General features: G+C 42.3%; 1 protein-coding gene across 2 annotated transcripts; it reads left to right on the top strand.

Moving 5' to 3' along the window:
- Positions 1-11,257: 11,257 nt before the first annotated feature.
- LOC147894500 (pentatricopeptide repeat-containing protein At4g13650-like) lies at positions 11,258-17,416 on the top strand. Of its 2 annotated transcripts, none has more exons than XR_015542125.1 (2): positions 11,258-14,347; positions 14,479-17,416. XR_015542125.1 is itself a non-coding variant. In XM_087385073.1 (2 exons), the coding sequence occupies exon 2, from the start codon at positions 11,805-11,807 to the stop codon at positions 14,262-14,264; it is 2,460 nt and encodes an 819-aa protein (XP_087241199.1). In that variant the 5' UTR covers positions 11,258-11,661; positions 11,745-11,804; the 3' UTR covers positions 14,265-17,416. The 2 variants fall into 2 exon arrangements, 1 of the variants encoding a protein (XP_087241199.1); XM_087385073.1 differs by having other exon boundaries at positions 11,258-11,661; positions 11,745-17,416.
- The last annotated feature ends 402 nt before the right edge of the window (positions 17,417-17,818 follow it).

The following is a 17,818-nucleotide window of genomic DNA, read 5'->3' as shown; positions in this document are numbered from 1 at the left end:
ACTTGTTGCATTATTTCATATTGCTCTTTTAACATGATATACTTGGTCTAAAAAATGTAGATATCAAGGATCTTGTCCTTTAGCTCAGCTCCCAAATATGGCACTACTAGAGCAACATCCCTAAGTAGAGCATCTCTTATCCCTAGATCCAGATTGCTTAATGGTGTCATCTATGTGTCAACTTCCACAAAACTTGGCTATTCAAAACAAATATGGGTCTCAACCTAGGCAAAAATAATGCTTACAGACTCTGTTCCTTGGGAACCACCCTTATATATGAGCTAATTGTGTGAGGGTGTAGTTGAGCTCTTCTTACACATTAGCGTCCTTTTGTTGTTTGTGACCAATGTGGACCTAGTACATGTGCTTGTTTCACTCTTGGCCTTGGGATTGGGTGTTGGTGCCAACTAGGCTAGAAGGGGTTGGTCATCCGATAGCCTAGGAACCTTGGCTGAACTTTTGGACTTGATCCTCGCCCAAGCCTTCATGCTAAAGAGGATGAACTATATATGTTTCCACTTGGTGAGTTTATCGTGTGGCAATTTCCTATTCTCCTCTTTTAATACTTCCCTACACTTGACTTTTGAATCCAAGGTAGCTACACTTTGTCGAAGTTTCACAATTTTTGTTTGTTGTGAACTTGTTTGGCTCATTCTATGTTTGGTGTAGATCACCTTACGGTTTGTAGACTCTTCCCAAATCTATCTAAGTTATGTTGCTCACCTTAGCAACCTTGTTGCTCATATTGATCAAGCAACATTTGACATTCCTTGTGCAATTCTACATACATTTGGTCTTACTCATTCAATTGTGTGAAGCAAAAAGTCTGCATATCTACAGTGAACAGTAGAGAGAACTGCATCTTCAAGAGACTTCATCCATGCTTTCATAAAACTTTATTATGTAACAAGCTAAGGGCACATCTAAAGTTTGTTGGGCCATGTCCTAATAGTTTCTTCCTCCTTGAAAAGGGGCAATGGTCCACTAGTGAGGGTGCCACTAAGAAAGCAAATTCTTTATCTACTTTCTCCTTACCCTTACTTGACTCCACATCCTAATGAACTGGATTGACAAGCTCCTTGGTGCTCGCCCTCTACTATTACGGCTTTGGATATTGCTACTTGGGCGTCTCTCCTTCCTCAATATGCTTGGCAACCTTTTAATTGTCTTCTATGGTTTTATGTTTGCCCTCTTGGACTGGCTTGTGTCTATTCATCTATGAAGAATCACCATTGTGTACATTTGGACTTAGGGTGCATCTAGGCTGGTGTATGTACCTTGTTCCTCTTCTTCCTTGGTCAAATGATTAGTCTTTGTCTTGGAAGAGAGTTTGGCGTTGGCTTTCTCCATCTTCCTAGCTCACCATTTTTCCTGATGCTCCGAGATTCCCCTAGGTGCAATGCTTCTGCACTTAATGTGGGCTCCTTCCTTGGTGTCAATAGTTGTTGGCCATGGGACTTGTCTTGTTGTAAACGGATGTTGGATCATATAAAGATGACTTTGAAGCTTGGAACTTGCTTTATCTTTATTAGAGCAATAGCCTACAATTGAGATCCAAAAAACCACTCTATTGATTGTTTGTCCTCCCAAGCAACAATGGTGCAAGATACGTATGTCCTTGGCACTATTCCTATGCTCTTTTTTAAACCAATATACTCCAACAAAAATTTGAAGTAATCTACATTCATACTGATGGTATATCCCTGACTAGGCTTGAACCCAAAAACTATTTTGATGAAAGCATGATCGATCTGCATCCTCTCCCATTGTCTAGCAAGGTATGGTCTTGAGGTGAATAATATGCTATAAGTTCATTTGCAACTTCCAAAATCCATGTCTTATTTCATGGGAGAGTGACAAAAGCGTCCAATTTGTTTCACTTCCAAAAACTATTGCGATGTATTGCTAGGGCTAATGGGATGATGGAGTTGTAGTTTGCTCATGCGTTCACAAGCAAACTGCATCATTGAAGATGGTGAAGGAGAGTGTGTATCAAACAAGTGCTTGAGGTAGGAGAAGAAGAGTGTGACGGTGTAGACATTGTTATAAGGGTAGAGAGTTGATAGCAAGTGAGGAAGTAGGAAGCAAATAGTTTGGGGAGGTAGAAGGCAGGATGTGGTAGTATGGAAGAGGTCGTGGAGGTGGTAATCATAGATTTTCATGCATACTCATGCATGCAATAATATTCTATGGTACACCAAGTGTTCTTGGTGAAAGCATTAGCCATTAATGCAACTTTACTTCCATTAAGACATGAGTATTTGCTAACTTTGATTTGATGGCTATTTCCTTATGTGGCTCTACTACATGTAACTACGCTTGTCCTTTGGCCACTTGGCTACCTCCCCTAAGTGAACTTTAATTACCTTGACTTTAGATTGGTGTATCCAAGTATCTTCTTCCACCTTTACCTAGATTTTATAGGGTTTTACCTTGCTTCCATTGATAGTGATAGGGATTACATGGCCTTATAAGTCTTTGAGCTCTATTGTCCCCTTTCTAATGCACTTTGCTCAATCTGTATGGCCCGCCCAATCTAGCCAATTTTCACATTTGTATTTAATGGTCTTGGCTCGGTATCATCATATAACATGTGCATTCCTTCCCTCAGATAATTCTATTCTATGTGCTGGTCATGCTAGGATTTTTGGCATTAGTGAACTACTTGTAAACACGAAGTAGCTCCAATTCAGACCTCATCCAAGTCTACTAATTGATGCAATCGCCTATCTAGAGGGGTTTCACCTAAAATATATGTAAGCTACCACATGAGTTCAAATGAAGGGGGTTCTAAATTCAATATTTAAGATACATTTACAAGTTTACATATATAAAAGGGCATTTTTAATCAAACTAAAAAAAAACCCATATGTTTATAAATGTAAAGGACAAATGTAAAGGACAAATCCCATAAATGTAAAGGACAAATATGCAACAAACAATGACATTTATATGTCCCACCTATACATTTACTAAATCATTTTGCATAGTGTCATCCTTGCTATGCAACATCACCCACATCTAAGTAAGCTTCTCATGCCTTCAATCTAGTGCTTAGTGCAAATAGAGCCCCATCTACATATATTTATATTAAAATGTGTATACATATACATATATATGTATATTGTGTGTGTGTGTGTGTACATATATGTGAATTCTACGCACTTACCTATTGTATTTTGTCAGACCATCTCCTCTATCTTACGAGAAATCCAATTGATATACAAAACCCAACCACTAGCCTGCTTTTGTTTGCAATGTCTCCTTACTCAAAGATTCTTGGTTGAAGAAGAGGACTGGGCAAGTTATCCTTTTCTTCCATGCTCATGAATGCACTCATCTTCTACTAGCATTGGTTCTTATTGACGTGTCTAGATGTTCTAGTGTCATTGGCGCACAAGGTTGAATGACGGTCCTAAAGAGATCTCTTCCAAAGTTTGGTTCTTCTCTGAAAAATGCAAACCCCATGTCAAATAGATCTTGTAGGGCACTAGTGTCCCACTACACATCAAGATTTAAAATCTAAGAGGTAGGTGTTGATTAGTGTCATTGGTATTCATATGACCCCGAGAAGGAGGAGCCCTTTCGTTAATGATCTTTTCATTCAAGAGGTCTTGAAAATTGGAATTTGTGATTTCAAATTTGAAGACACAAAGGCCTGATTGCAATTTTGGAAGATGATAATGTCAAGGTTTCTAAGGGCACAATTTTATGGCTTCATGGAAAATTATGATTGGTGCAAGAAAGATCTTGCATTTTTTGCTGGATAAAAGCACATGCATGTGCATGTGTTATGCCTTCACATCAAGAAGAGCATATTATGCCACAACTGGGGGCCTACATCCACTTAAGTGAACATAGGACCTGCATAAGAGCTTTGTGGGGAAAACTAGCATTTTCCCTATAAGGAGACGCTATGCGCCCTGCTACAAAAAGCGAGAAAAAATGCCCCAAAGAAGTGCTACACCGTCCACTTTCAAAGTGGTACAATCAAATTTAGAGATCTTACCTTATTAGACACGTCTAGCATATTTCTTCACCATGGGCGGGGTCAATAAAACTAGTCCCATCTAGTTCACCACCATGAGATTTGACAGTTACTCCTACTTGTTCAACATTGTATTCTAATTCAGCCCATCACAAAGGATGGTGAGGAGCCAACCTTAGAAACTTGGCTTGCTTGTTGCGATACAAGGATAGACCATTGGGGTCAATGGATTTTTATAGCAAGAGACCATGGCTTTGTTCCAAATGTAAATCTGTCAAAGGCTACCACATCAAGCACGAAGGCTAAAGGAGGAGGCATAGAAAAATTTCTTTATGTGATGCCTTTGCATTAAAATTGTACTTCAAAAAATGCAAAGTACAATGAATATCTTTTAGGAAATAATGTTTGCTTAGGTACCACCTTAAAAAGGCTCCAAGAGTGATTCATGAGATTTAGATATTTGCCTACACCACCAAGGCAAAATGTTGGTGGATGGGTGGATACTATATTTGATGAATATAGATTGACATCAAAGACAACCACTAAGGTTAATAACAATGAGAGGATTTTGAGGTGTGGAAAAAGTGTATAAGACCCCCACATCATAAATGAAAGGGATAGCCTCTGCCTTCAGTGTGTGTGTATGTCTGTAATAAACCCATACGGTGAGAGCAAAGAGAAGACTAGACAAAATGGGAATCTTATCGGGGTGCAGTATTGCAAAGAGATCATGGTTGATGATGAAACCTAGGCAATACAACATACAAAACCACAAAGCATGGATACATGCTTTAGTTTCATGAAGTTCATGGTTTGGTATGGAGTCTTAATAAATGATACAAGAAGGGAATATTTGGTTAGTCTCCTAGCTCTATGATTGAACTATAGAGGCGAGCTTATCAAAATGGCATTTATTTTGGCTTTGCAAATATGATGTGTCACATATGCAAAATATAGATATTTTGAGGGTTCACAGGACACGGTGTAAATTTTACAATGGCTATGAAATGTTCTCGTGTTCAAGCTAGCTTTGCATTTGAGGATGATGTGAATGATGTGGGCTTATTTCATAGCACAATTCGTGTTTCAATTATTGGTGTAGGAGATGAGATGATGCTTGCAAATTTAAAAAAAAAAAACTTATGCATTGATTTCTATCTTTAAGCTATAGATGTTCTTTTATCATAAATTAGTCAAGCAATACTTGGCATCCAGCCTTCAAATTTGAAGAGATTTTTAATCATTACATGAAAATTGACATATTTGAATTATTTAATTTAGAGCTTCCATTAAATTGTCAAACATATCTTTTAAAATGTGTTTACTATTTGCATCCAACTGTAACTTTAACGTTGCCATTCAATTGTGAAGCTCAATTTTAAGCAATGTGTTTACTGCTACCATTGTTGATAGATGGTAATATTTTACAACTTATTACTAATTTCATTACTTATGCCATGTGATTTCTCAAGACAAGGTAGCCTCTATCATGATAGTTTACCATAAGGCATGATTTGCAATCAACCATCCTCTTAAAAGTTATATATTCATTTCTAGTTGATGTAAGTAGTTGTCTATGTTAGAGATCATTGCCTCACATGTGAGCCCACATATGAGGAGGAAAATGGGGTAGGTGATAGATTACATTCAGTCTTCTTACCATAGCTGAATGATGAAGTCATTTTTTGCCTTCTCATCCAAGTTAAAGTACAATGAGGTATTTGGCTTTCTCACCAAAAGTCGAATGATGAAGGCATATTCATCCTTATCAAAGAAGCCAAATTATTTGGATGACAACTAAACTAGATTGGGTTTTAGTAGAGCATGAGTTCTAAGTTGGTGGACGTGGATAAGAGATAACCTTGCCAACATCCTAAAGATGAATAAGGAGTGATTTGAGAATAACCTCCTTACACGTTATCTAGATTGGGTTTTAGCAGAGCATGAGTTCTAAGTTGGTGGACCTGGATAAGAGGTAACCTTGCTAACATCCTAAAGACTAATAAGGAGTGATTTGAGAATGATTATCCAGCTATGGGGAAAACCTTTTGTTGAGCTTTTTTTAAAGGCTCCAAATTTGTGTGAGTTTTTCCAAGCAAACACTATAATGCCAAAAAATTACTTGAGTACTTCTAGGATTTTCTTATTCATCTAGGTTTTGCGTTGAGAAAATCTGGTTGGAGTTGTGGATTACAAACTAACAAAATACTAATCAACAACTTTTAAACCCAAACATATAAATCCAACAAAATTTTGTGAGCTTTTTCAACCATAAGTTAACAACAAACAGATCATATTAAGAAAATTTTGATGCCAAGAAATCTCTCAAGTATTTTCACATTTTTCTAATGACTTCCAAGTTTCTCTAAGAAAATGTGATACGGCTTGATTAAGTATAACAAAATATCAACTAGTCTATTTGGGTGAGCTTTTTCAACCAAAATATATAAAGTTTTACAACTTGTCTTTGATACCCCCATTCTACCACACCGTAAGTTTATTCATAATATATTATACAACTATGATGCCAAGAATTTGCTACTTCCATAGAGCAACTTGTGCACCCCAAAAGTGTTGGTTGGTCTAAGCATATCTTTGAGTCTTATGCAACCCAAAAACACGTAGGAACACATCATACAAATGCTTGCAAGCTCTGTATGGTTTTTTTGTGAGCTATGTATGCTTTTTAGGGAGCTATGTATGCTTTTTAGGGTAGCTACACATTGGCTCCATTCTAACGTGCACATCATAGCTACCTCGATACTCATAATTTGAAACACACAATGTTTGTTGCATTGATTATGGGGGTCCAACTCTCGCACCTCCTAGCTACGCAACCTCTAGAGCCTAGCAAAAGATGCCAGGAGCATCTTCACAAGTCTTAATATCCAAGGGCCTCTCAATTACATATTTGTATATGGGACTAACCTTCCATATTTGTATATAGGAGTAAGCCCCCCATAATCCACGTGTCGTAAGCGCACAAGGCGTATTACCCTCCCCCCTCCAAATTTGATTGTCTCACAAAGGTGTTTAGCACATAATCGAACACCCCCCCAATGGGCCAAGCACCAAGTTCATGGTTTGACCACCCACATAGCTGTCACCTACATAAGGCAAAAATTTGACCACCCACATAGGGCTAGATCAGTAAATCAATGGGACCACCCACATAAGGCAAGGTTGCCAAAAAGTAAATGAGACCAGCCACATAGGACAGGTCGCCCAAAAACCAATTCCATCTTTTTTTTGCAACACCTACTCTAAATAGCCACCATGAATCAAAGCAGATGTGGGTCGAGGGCAGGACGCCACATCTTGCATATGCACACAGTCTCTTTCTGTCCACAACAATCATCGCCAATCCACAACAATCTAGTCCATAGGTTGCCAATCTACTCACCTAGAAAGCACTGAGTACGGGGTGTCCCACTCTCCCACCTCCTAGCAACGCAGCCTCCAGAGCCTTCCAAAAGATACTCTGGAGGGTCTTCACAAATATTAAGTGCCCTTGATTAGTCTAACATAGTTTTTCAAATGATCCTTTGTGGGTTTCTTGCCATTAGTTTTCAAATGATCCTTCGAGGATTTCTTGCCACCATTAGTAGAATGTTGTCACTTTATTCTGATTGTGTCTTTCCTTTTTGTTAACATTGATATCTTCTCTTAATTGTATTCTCATGTTAAAGTAGCTATCTTGAAACATATACTTCCTTATAGGTGTCACTGGCTTTTGATGCATGTGTGTTGACATGTCTTCTTTAGTTGTACTCTATAGCACACCTTCGGTTGGTACTGGTGTGGATGTTTTTTGTTATTCCTTGTTCTTTTCTTGCTGAAATTCTCCTTTGGCTCTACGTAGTGTTTGATTGATGCTAGTACTTGTGCTTTGATTGTTTATTGTCTTTGCCATGTTGACTCTTTGTCTTTGCTACTTGTGAACACCTCTATGCTCTTCTTGTTCATGTTTGATCATGGTTTTGTATTTGGTCAATGCATAGCTTTGCAATTTTAATGTTTGATGTCTTTCTTATTTTTGGATTCTTGCAAGTTGTTGTTGACATTTTTAATGCTTTGTTTGACACTCATGTTATCTGAATTGATGATCTTTGTGCTAACATGTTGATTGTACCAATTATTTATGTCACTTTGCCTTTTTTAATTTATTTGCTTCTGCTTTCACCATTTTGGTTGCTTACATTTGTTTATGTCACTTCGCCATTTAAATTGTTTTGCTTTTGCTTTTACCATTTTGCTTGCTTCAATTTATTGATGGCGTAATCATCTGATGCTTACAAGTTGTTGGTTTGATTATTTGAATTTCTTGCTAACATGGTGGATGTCCTTGTGACAATATGCACCTCAAACTTTGTTTTATTGCTTGTTGGAATATGCTTTTGCATTTTTCATTGCATGCTATTGAAGCCAAATTTGTGTTTTGATGATTAGTTGATGGTGTGCCGATTGGAGGTGTATAAGTAGCTAGTCTTCAACTTACTCATCGAGTCCTAAGTTTGATGGTGCAAGGAACAACATTGAGAGGCAATTCTAGTTTTAAAAAATATGGGCATTGGGGCGGTGAAGAAAGCACTTCTACGATCGTAGCCCGGTTGCAGTATCCGATCTGCAGATGATTGTAGTGAGTGATTGCCTAAGTACTCTATATATGGAATTTTAAAGATGGCGATTGCAAGATGTTGACCAATGTGTCGTCAAGGACAGATTAGAGTGTGGTGATTGGCTATGTGATACATGGCACAACCGCAATGATGAACTTGATACAGGCTATGGCATGGATGTCATGGCGCGACAATGTGGATGTGTGGCATGCACAAATGTGAGTGCACACAATCTGTGAAGTGTCAATGCATGTTTTCCCAATTCATTCGAGCAAGGCAGTGACATGGAGTACTCTAATTCCCATTACCATTGAAAGTTGAAGGCTGGTGCCCGCCAAAGCCATAAAGTTCCAAATACCAAAACAAGTACTTTCCAATTTTCGAGTTTACAATTACCCTTGGTGAGGAGCCTTATTGGTTATGGGAGTGACTCTTGTTGTTGGTGTCTTGAGTTCAATCCCCAGGATCGACGTATGATAACCCCTTGAGGGCCCTGCGTTCTGGCCTCACATTAAAAGAATTCTTCTTTTTCTTCTTCTTCTTAGGCGCCTTTCATACCCGTCCAGACGAATGTGTCCAACTGGACGCGTGAAATCCATGTCTATAGATAATTCGCTAGAGAGAAACCTTACCTCATCCGGACGATGAATTCTCATTCGGTGGTGATAGCTAATCCATAGCGCAGTCACAAAGAAAATGTTAGCCACTTACCTTGTGTAAAAACGAAAATCAAATCCCCATTGGGACTTGTGTGTAAACTCTCCCAATCAACCGCTCGAACGAGTATGAAACTGGCCTCAAACTGGCAATTTTCATGCCCACCAAGCGTCTTCTTCAGGGCAAGCTGCCACTTGGACAAATATGGACAGGCAAGACCCCCTACCTAAGCATATGGGCAGGCACTTTCTTAACGAACAAAAATTTATCGTTAGTGCAGCTGGTGGGGCTTGAGCTTGACACTTCGTGTGGCAGAAGCCTTATTGTTGGGTGCGTTTGGCATGTATTGACCCAGAGGCCTATCCAGATGGCATAGGGGATGTTTAAGGGGAAATCGCTAGATTGATGGAGGGAGTTGTGCTAATTTCAAAAAAATGTTTAGAGAAGAGTTCCTCGAACCCGAGCATGAGTTTGATCTCCTCGCGAAGTTCATACACATGAATATAGGTATAAGGCCATTCAAACACTAATTGCAGTGGTGGGTGGGGATCATTACACACAACCCAAGCCCTTACACAAACTATATGGCAAGGTATTATACATTCAAGCCCCACCAACCTTGATGCAATAAATGCCTTCAACTATGTAAAACCCCCACCCATGCTCTTGGGTAGAGGACCTTGGTTGCCCAACTTTGTCCACCCTCCTTTTTGGCCTACCCTTTGGGTAGCCTTGGCAATTGTTTTCATTTTGTAAAGCAGAAATTCAAAATTTTTAGGATTAATTTGCTTTTGAAATAGGTGTGATGCTTTGATTGGCATCAAGTGGGAGTTAAGTGCACTAATGGCTTTGAGAGACAAGCTTGGCAGTGAGCATTCGAGATGTAGGGCTCCCTCGTTTTTTAAATCATTCCTAAGCTCTCTCCATTCACTACCTCCTTTGTTTTACATTTTGGGAAGGCCTTATGAATGAAACAAGATGAATGATATGTATCATTCAATAGGCCTGCTCGAGAGGAGGAAGAAAGAGAGAGAAAGGAAGAGAGAGAGAGAGAGAGAGAGAGAGAGAGAGAGAGAGAGAGAGAGGGGTGATGCTTTGATTGGCATCAAGTGGGAGTTAAGTGCAGTAATGGCTTTGAGAGACAAGCTTGGCAGTGAGCATTCGAGACGTAGGGCTCCCTCGTTTTTTAAATCATTCCTAAGCTCTCTCCATTCACTACCTCCTTTGTTTTACATTTTGGGAAGGCCTTATGAATGAAACAAGATGAATGATATGTATCATTCAATAGGCCTGCTCGAGAGGAGGAAGAAAAAGAGAGAAAGGAAGAGAGAGAGAGAGAGAGAGAGAGAGAGAGAGAGAGAAAGGGGGGCTGAAAATGTGGAGGATTTCTAGATGAAAAAATAGCAAGTGGATCGTAAAATTAATCTAAATTTTTTAAAAATCGAATAGGGCCATTTTGTCTTTGTAGCGCCCTCGCCTCCACTAAGGGCCTTAACACATGGATGGGGCTAGCATGGGTTTAGGATGGGAATATTTTTGTCATCATTACTCCCATCGTACACCAAGTGGTCTAGGATGGATTTAGAATGGGAGTAGCCACTTTTTCTCCCAGGATAAGATGGATTTAGAATGGGAGTAGCCACTTTTTCTCCCATCTTGGACCATGGCCTCTAGACCCTAGCAACCAAAATGGGTTCCCCTTTTTTAAGGATTTAAAAACATGGAAGGATGACATGTGTCCTTGTCCCCACAAGGTCCCCACCTCTTAAACACATGAAATGATGCCATGTGTCCTCTTCCTCCTAAACCCATCCCTAGTTCTTTTTTTGTCAGCACATGGTGGGATGGGAATAGGATAGAAATATGCATGGGACCACTTGGGACCACCTTTTCCCATTCCCATCCTATTTCTTCCCATGTGCTAAGCCCCTGAGGCCTAGTGGGCTGGCCAAAAAGCCATTCATTTATTTCACTTGTTTGGTGGATTCAATAATTTATTTCAATGTGGCACCTGTAACAAAGGCTTGGGGCGGGGGCTGGAGTGTGTAAAGGTCCTCAATCTACGTCTTTCTTGCAGCGTGAATCCAATCAAATGGAAAAGTGGAAAGTACTTGTTTTGGTTGATTGTGTCCTGTTGAACTTGCTGGATTGAATCCAATCGAATGGCATTTCATTCGATCAACGAGTAATTTCATTCGATCAACTTGTGGCCTTGAATCCAATCGAATGGCATTTCATTCATACAACCAGAAATTTCATCACGAAGTCGTATTCGCACCCCAAAAGATTTGGATTGGGACTTGTTCATCTGCTGCTGCTGGCAATCCTACTAAGATAGTCCATGACAGGGGAAAGTTTCAGTCCGCTATCGCTTCTGATTCGAGCCAAATTTATGCTGTAGACAGTGGCATCGATAGAGCTAACACCATTGGCATCTCAAAGTGCAAATTCCATTCCCAGAAACCTCGGGATGCTTGAAGGAGCTCGCCTCTACCAGTATGGCGTCAAACTAGGAATACTCGCAGTAAACTAGGAATGCCATGCTGCTGAGGAGCACATGCCGGGTAAATTCATTCAAACCTGAGCATACAGGCAAGGTGACCGCGTATCTACCTTCGCATTCTTTGTCTTTGGCGGCAATTCCACTGCTAAACGAATGCCAAAAGTGCGAAACGAGGAAGTTACTTGATGGAGGGCCTTGGGAGGAGAAGCAGAAACAAACGCTATTGCACAGGGTGCCACAGAAGAGACCGGCATCTGCTATGGAAGACACATATTCTAAGTATTCACATGAACCTTCCGTCGATTTTGCTTCCCTCTTGCGGCTATACGGGAATACAAATGCTTTGCTGGATGGTCAGCGTCTCCATCAGCATATTATTTACAGAGGACTTGAGCAAGACATATTTATAAGGAGCCTTCTCATTCAGATGTATGGCAGATGTGGACTGTTGGACGATGCGATGGTCTTGTTTAGTAACATGCGTCGGCGGAATGTGTTTACGTGGAATTTCATAATCACGGCATGTGCCCAGCAAGGGCGCGGTGACGAGGCCCTTCAACTCTTGGAACGAATGCAGCACGAGGGGATACTGCCTGATAAGGTCACATCGGTCATGATTCTCTCTGCATGTGCCAGCCAAAACTCCCTCGTTGAAGGTAAACGGATGCATGCCGGCATTGTGGACAGTGGATTTGAGGTGGATGTCATTGTAGGAACTGCTCTTGTCCACATGTATGGTAAGTGTGGCAGCCTGATAGACGCAGAGAGGGTGTTCTACAAACTGCCGGAGCGAAACGTGGTGTCGTGGACTGCTATGATTGGTTTGTATGCTGAGGATGGTTTGGGCAAGGAAGCTCTACGACTTTTTTATGAAATGCAGCAGGATGGAATAATTCCAGATAAGATAACTTTTGTAAGCACTCTTTCTGCGTTTGCCAGCCAGTCAGCCCTAACTGAAGGCAAGCTTTTGCATAGCAATGTCTGTGACAATGGATTTGAGTGGGACGTTTTTGTGGGCACTGCCCTGGTCAACATGTATGGCAAGTGTGGCAGTGTGGAGGATGCATGGACGATTTTTGACAAAATGCCTGAACGGAATCTTGTCTCATGGAATGCCATGATGGCAGTTTACAGCCAACATGGGTGCAGCAAGCAGGCGTTGGACCTCTTTCAGCGAATGCAGAAGGAAGGAATTGTGCCAGACAAAGTCACCTTTGTCAGCATTCTGGATGCATGTGGCACCATATATGAAGGTGAGAGGATGCATACACGCATTACTGCTAGTGGATTTGAACTAGAAAATGCGGTAATGAATGCACTAGTCAATATGTATGGCAAACAGGGCAGTCTGGTGGATGCACGAAAACTATTCAACAAAATGCCAAAGCGGGATTTGGTAGTATGGACTGCAATGATTGCACTGTTTACACAACATGGACAAGGCAAGGAGGCCCTTGAGCTTTTCAACCAGATGAAGGGAGAAGGAGTGATGCCAGATAAAGTTACACTTGTCAGTGTACTTGCTGCATGTGCCAGTGAGGCTGCAATGTTTGAAGGGATGCAGATACACAGCCATATTGTTGAAAGTGGCATTGAGTCAGAGGTAGTTGTTGGGACTGCTCTTATTAGCATGTATGGGAACTGTGGCAGCTTACAGATTGCTCAGAAGATTTTTGATGACATGCCTGAGAGGGATTCAATTTCATGGAATGCAATGATTGCAATCTTTTCTGAGAATGGTCAGGACAGTGAGGCCTTGCAGCTGTTAAGTCAAATGCAGCATGGAGGCATAATGCCAAATAAGTTCACTTTTGTCAGTGTGCTTGCTGCATATGCCAGCTATGCAGCCCTGGTTGAGGGTAGATGGATGCATGGATTCATCTTGGACCATGGATTTGAGGCCGATGTTGAAGTTGGGAACGCACTTCTCAACATGTATGGCAAGTGTGGCATCCTAATGGATGCATGGCGAACCTTTGAAAAAATGCCTGAGCGGAACCTTTTCTCCTGGAATGCCATGCTTACAGTTTATGCCCAGCATGGGCATGGTAAGAAAGCTCTGCAACTTTTTGATGATATGCTAGGAGGAGGAGTGCTGCCTGACAAGGCCACATTTGTCAGTATTCTTACTGGATGTAGTCATGCTGGTCTGCTTAATGAGGGCGGTCATTATTTTGCTTCTATGAACCTACATTATGGCCTCTCACCATGCGTGGATCATTATGATTGTATGGTTGACCTAATTGGTAGGACAGGGAAGTTGGATATGGCGGAGGAATTGATCAACATCATGCCGTTTCAGCCCACAGTAGTTTCATTCATGGCACTGCTGGGTGGCTGCAAATGTCAGACTGACGTTCTGCGAGGAGAGAGCGCTCTTACGTACATGTTGGAATTGGAGCCGGAGAATCCTGCTCCATATGTTATTCTATCAAGTATTTATGCTGCAGTTGGCAGGGAAGATGCTGCAGCAAAGTTGATGAGTACAGTGATCTAACTCTGCATCATTTGCATTCAAGGGAATCACCTTTACATGCAAGAAATTGCAGACAAAAGACATGGGATGTCCTGTACTCAATGGTAAGTTTGTGAAGAACATACGCTTGCAGATTGTTCTGTAAAAGCAAAGTTTTGGCAATTCTTACTGCATTTAGCCATGCTTGTTTGCTTGACGTGTGGCCGCCGCCGCTATTTTACTCTCATGAATGCAGATCATGGCATCTCCGCAGGATGCAGCAGGATGAGGTGTAATGGATCAGAGCATTCCATCAAGTCGTGTTGGGCCCTCTACTAGACTGATGTTAAATGAGGGAACACATTGCAAAGACCAGGAAATCCTAGGCTGAGTCATGAAGTAAGAGGTCTGTAAAAATTTCAAAGTGGCCACCCATGAGTTAGTGCTTCCAGGTGCGCACACAATGCACCAAAACTGTCATCTCTTTCTCGTGGGTCAGGGTATCGGGTCCCCCAATCCATTAAGGAGCTTCCAGCTGTCATATGCCACTGGATGACCGGACTGCACCAAGACACCGCCAATTGCCACAGTTGGAGCATCTGTATGCACCTGAAGTGACAGTCAAAGTCTCGTAGAGAGGACTGATTCCAACCTAGCTTATTAAAATCCTTGTCACAGGTGTCCATTGCCAGGGCTGTGTGCTGCAGGAAAGGTTCGTGAGTGGGGCTGTTTTTTCTAAGTGCATGTCGATAAAGGTCCTGTGTTGCTCTTCATTTCATGGACTGATCATGGAGTTGGCCAGTCCACTATCACCTTGACCATGCCTCATCCATCCATAACTTCCCCTCACTCACCTTGAACCCAAGAAAATATACCATCCATGTTGCGAAGGTGCACTTTGACTCTTTCAGATATAGCTTATTCTCATGGAATATCTCGAGTACCTTCTAGAGATGCTTCATGTTGTCCTTGAGAGTATTGGAATACACCGATGTGTCATTGAGGTACTTGACATGAAATCATCAAGGAATGCCTGGAATATGTTATTCATGAGATTTGAGAAAGTTGCAAGTGCATTCATGAGTCTGAAGGTCAAAGCCGACCAGTCTAGGACCCATGCCAAGTACTGTACATGGTCGTCTTCTCCACATCCTCATCTGCTATCAAGATCTAATCGTAGACAGAGCAGAGGTTGATGTGAACCGCCTTGCATGCACAAGCTGATAGAACAGACCCCTCATGTTCAGCTAGGGGTACCGATTTTTCACGGTAAACTTATCGAGTGCCTGAGATTGATGCATAGCCTCAGGCTGCCATCTTTTTTCTTCAGAAACAAGACTGGGTCACTGTATGGGGACTTGGAGGGCTGAATAAGCTCTGCATCAAATAAGTCCACAAGTTCCCTTTTCAGCCCTGCATTTTCTTCCCATGTCAGCCTGTAGGGTGCCTTCACCTGTGGGTCCATCCCCAGGTACACCTCAATCAGATGATCAATGCCACATTTTGGAGGCAACTCATGTGGGAATGACTTAAGGCAATGAGGCATCACGTCCGTAAACTCCCTTAGCAAGCTGTCCACCTTGGCTGGCCTTGTGGACTGCCTCTCAGTTCATCATACCTGTCTTGGACCATCACTAGGCACACTCCTTACGCCTTGCGGGCTGCTCTCTTGAGCTGTACTATTGACAACAGCTGAGGCATAGAAGTTGTAGGGGGATGCTTGGATGCACTCACCATGTACCATTTCTCCTCATGGCCAAAAAACAGCTGCTCTACCCTACAATGCACCAGTGCGTTATTCGCACATGACCATGTCTGCTCAAGTATTATGCTGAAGTCATTCATGGGGATGACACTGTTTCAGCCAAACACTTGGACTTACCTATGGTGATTACCACACTGCGTGCCACACATGGTAGTGTCACACCTGGAGCATTAACTATCTTCAAATTGCTTCCAGGGCCTGCCTCCACATGTAACTCCAAATCTTTGGCCTTTCCTGGGGTCAAAAAGTCGTGCGTGGCTCTGCATTGCTGGCCTTCGATTGAAAGAGGCAGAAAATACAACAAGCCAGCTGCCTGCTGTGAGTCTGTTACAGCACCTAACAGCTGTAAGGGTGTCATGGTCTGAGCAGGGATCTCCTCCAGTACAGCATTGTTCCCTGTTGTGTGCTGCAAGGACTGTTTCATAGGACAGTTCATGGTATAATTAGAACCCGAACAGATAAAGCAACCGATCTTTGGAACCCCGCTAGGGCCCGCATCCGTTTGGTTGGGTCCACTGCTACTCTTAATGTTCTGGATTACGAATTTCCTTTGCCCTTACCTCCTGTCGGAGGGAGGGGCTGTCCGTGCAGGAGCATTACTAGCTGCATTACTGCAAGGCCTCATCCGCTTGCACTTGCCATAAAAAGGAGGTCATCGCCTCTTTTGTCCATGAGTACGATCACAGGGGCTGCGTACTCAGGCTGCACACTGCTGGATGCTTCTCCCAGAACCTCATTTGCCAATTTCCAGCCAATCAGTCAACTGGTCTGTGGCTTCCAATGCTTGTTAAAGCGTATGCACATTCTGTCTGACTAGCTCATAATAAGCCCAAGGCTTCAGCCTGTTCATGGAGGAGAAGAATCTGTCTTCATCATTTATGTTCTCACCTCAAGCACGAGGGATGTATGTGCCTTTATGTACTCTTGGATGATGCCGGTATGCTTCAAGCAATCCCATGCCTACATGGCCTTCCATTCAGCGCTAAGGGGGAGAAACTGTTGCTGTAAGGGCAATTTTCATCGTTAAAATGTCAATGCCTATCAATGCCTCACCTGTTATCCCCCAAATGAGGAGTGCACTGGATCTTGATATCTGTAGCACCAGGAGTGAGAAAGACCACCATGTGGCCAGCAACAGACCATCCTGCATGGGTTAGGTTTAGGGCAGTCCTGCAAGAGGGGCAGGCCAATAGCAGTATGCCACATGGCAGACTGGGCCAGCAGCAGTAGCAGGCTGCAGTATGAAGTCGAGTACAGCAGGAGCACATCAGGACAAAAGAAAGGGCAGCCTAGGTTGGCAGGAGGCTCGTTCAGTCGACCTATTTAGTTTTGAGTCAGGTAACCTGGTCAGCCAGATCAGAGGGCCTAGTGCCCTACATAAAGGCCCCTATGTTGGCACTCCAATCTGTTATTTCTGCAGGAGCTTTGGACTATGTAGACTCTCTGTCCAAAGATCCCTTCCACCTTGCTGTATGGAAAGCCAGCCTAGGTGGGCTGTCACTCTTGAGCTAAGTCTGCTGCTTATTGTAGGTCGCCTTCACCTTCTGAATGTAGGCCCAAGGATGGCTACCTGTTGCTCCTTTCTGCTCCTTAGAGGGCGGCTCCAATTGATGAGAATGGAGGCCCCTAGGGCATAGTTACCAGGGAACGCTGTTCCCACATCCGGAACGCGTGGAACGCCGTTCCAAAGAAGTGGGGACCTTGGAACCCCCCGGAACCTCTGGAATGTTCCAGACTGGCTGTTACTAGAGAACGATAGCAGCCACTGATTTTGTTGGAGGCACATGGTGTCTAGAAGAGGCCCACAGCAATAGGAACAGCAACCAGTGTC

The sequence above is a fragment of the Dipteris shenzhenensis genome, chromosome 14 (assembly GCF_047967505.1).
Source record: "Dipteris shenzhenensis isolate YYH24624 ecotype China chromosome 14, Dip_SZ_1.0, whole genome shotgun sequence".
Taxonomy (NCBI): Eukaryota; Viridiplantae; Streptophyta; class Polypodiopsida; order Gleicheniales; family Dipteridaceae; genus Dipteris; species Dipteris shenzhenensis.
This window is presented reverse-complemented; position numbering and strand designations above follow the sequence as displayed.

Coding starts and splice junctions, on each gene's coding strand:
- LOC147894500 (XM_087385073.1), top strand. CDS start 11,805: ATGCTGCTGAGGAGCACATGCCGGGTAAATTCATTCAAACCTGAGCAT.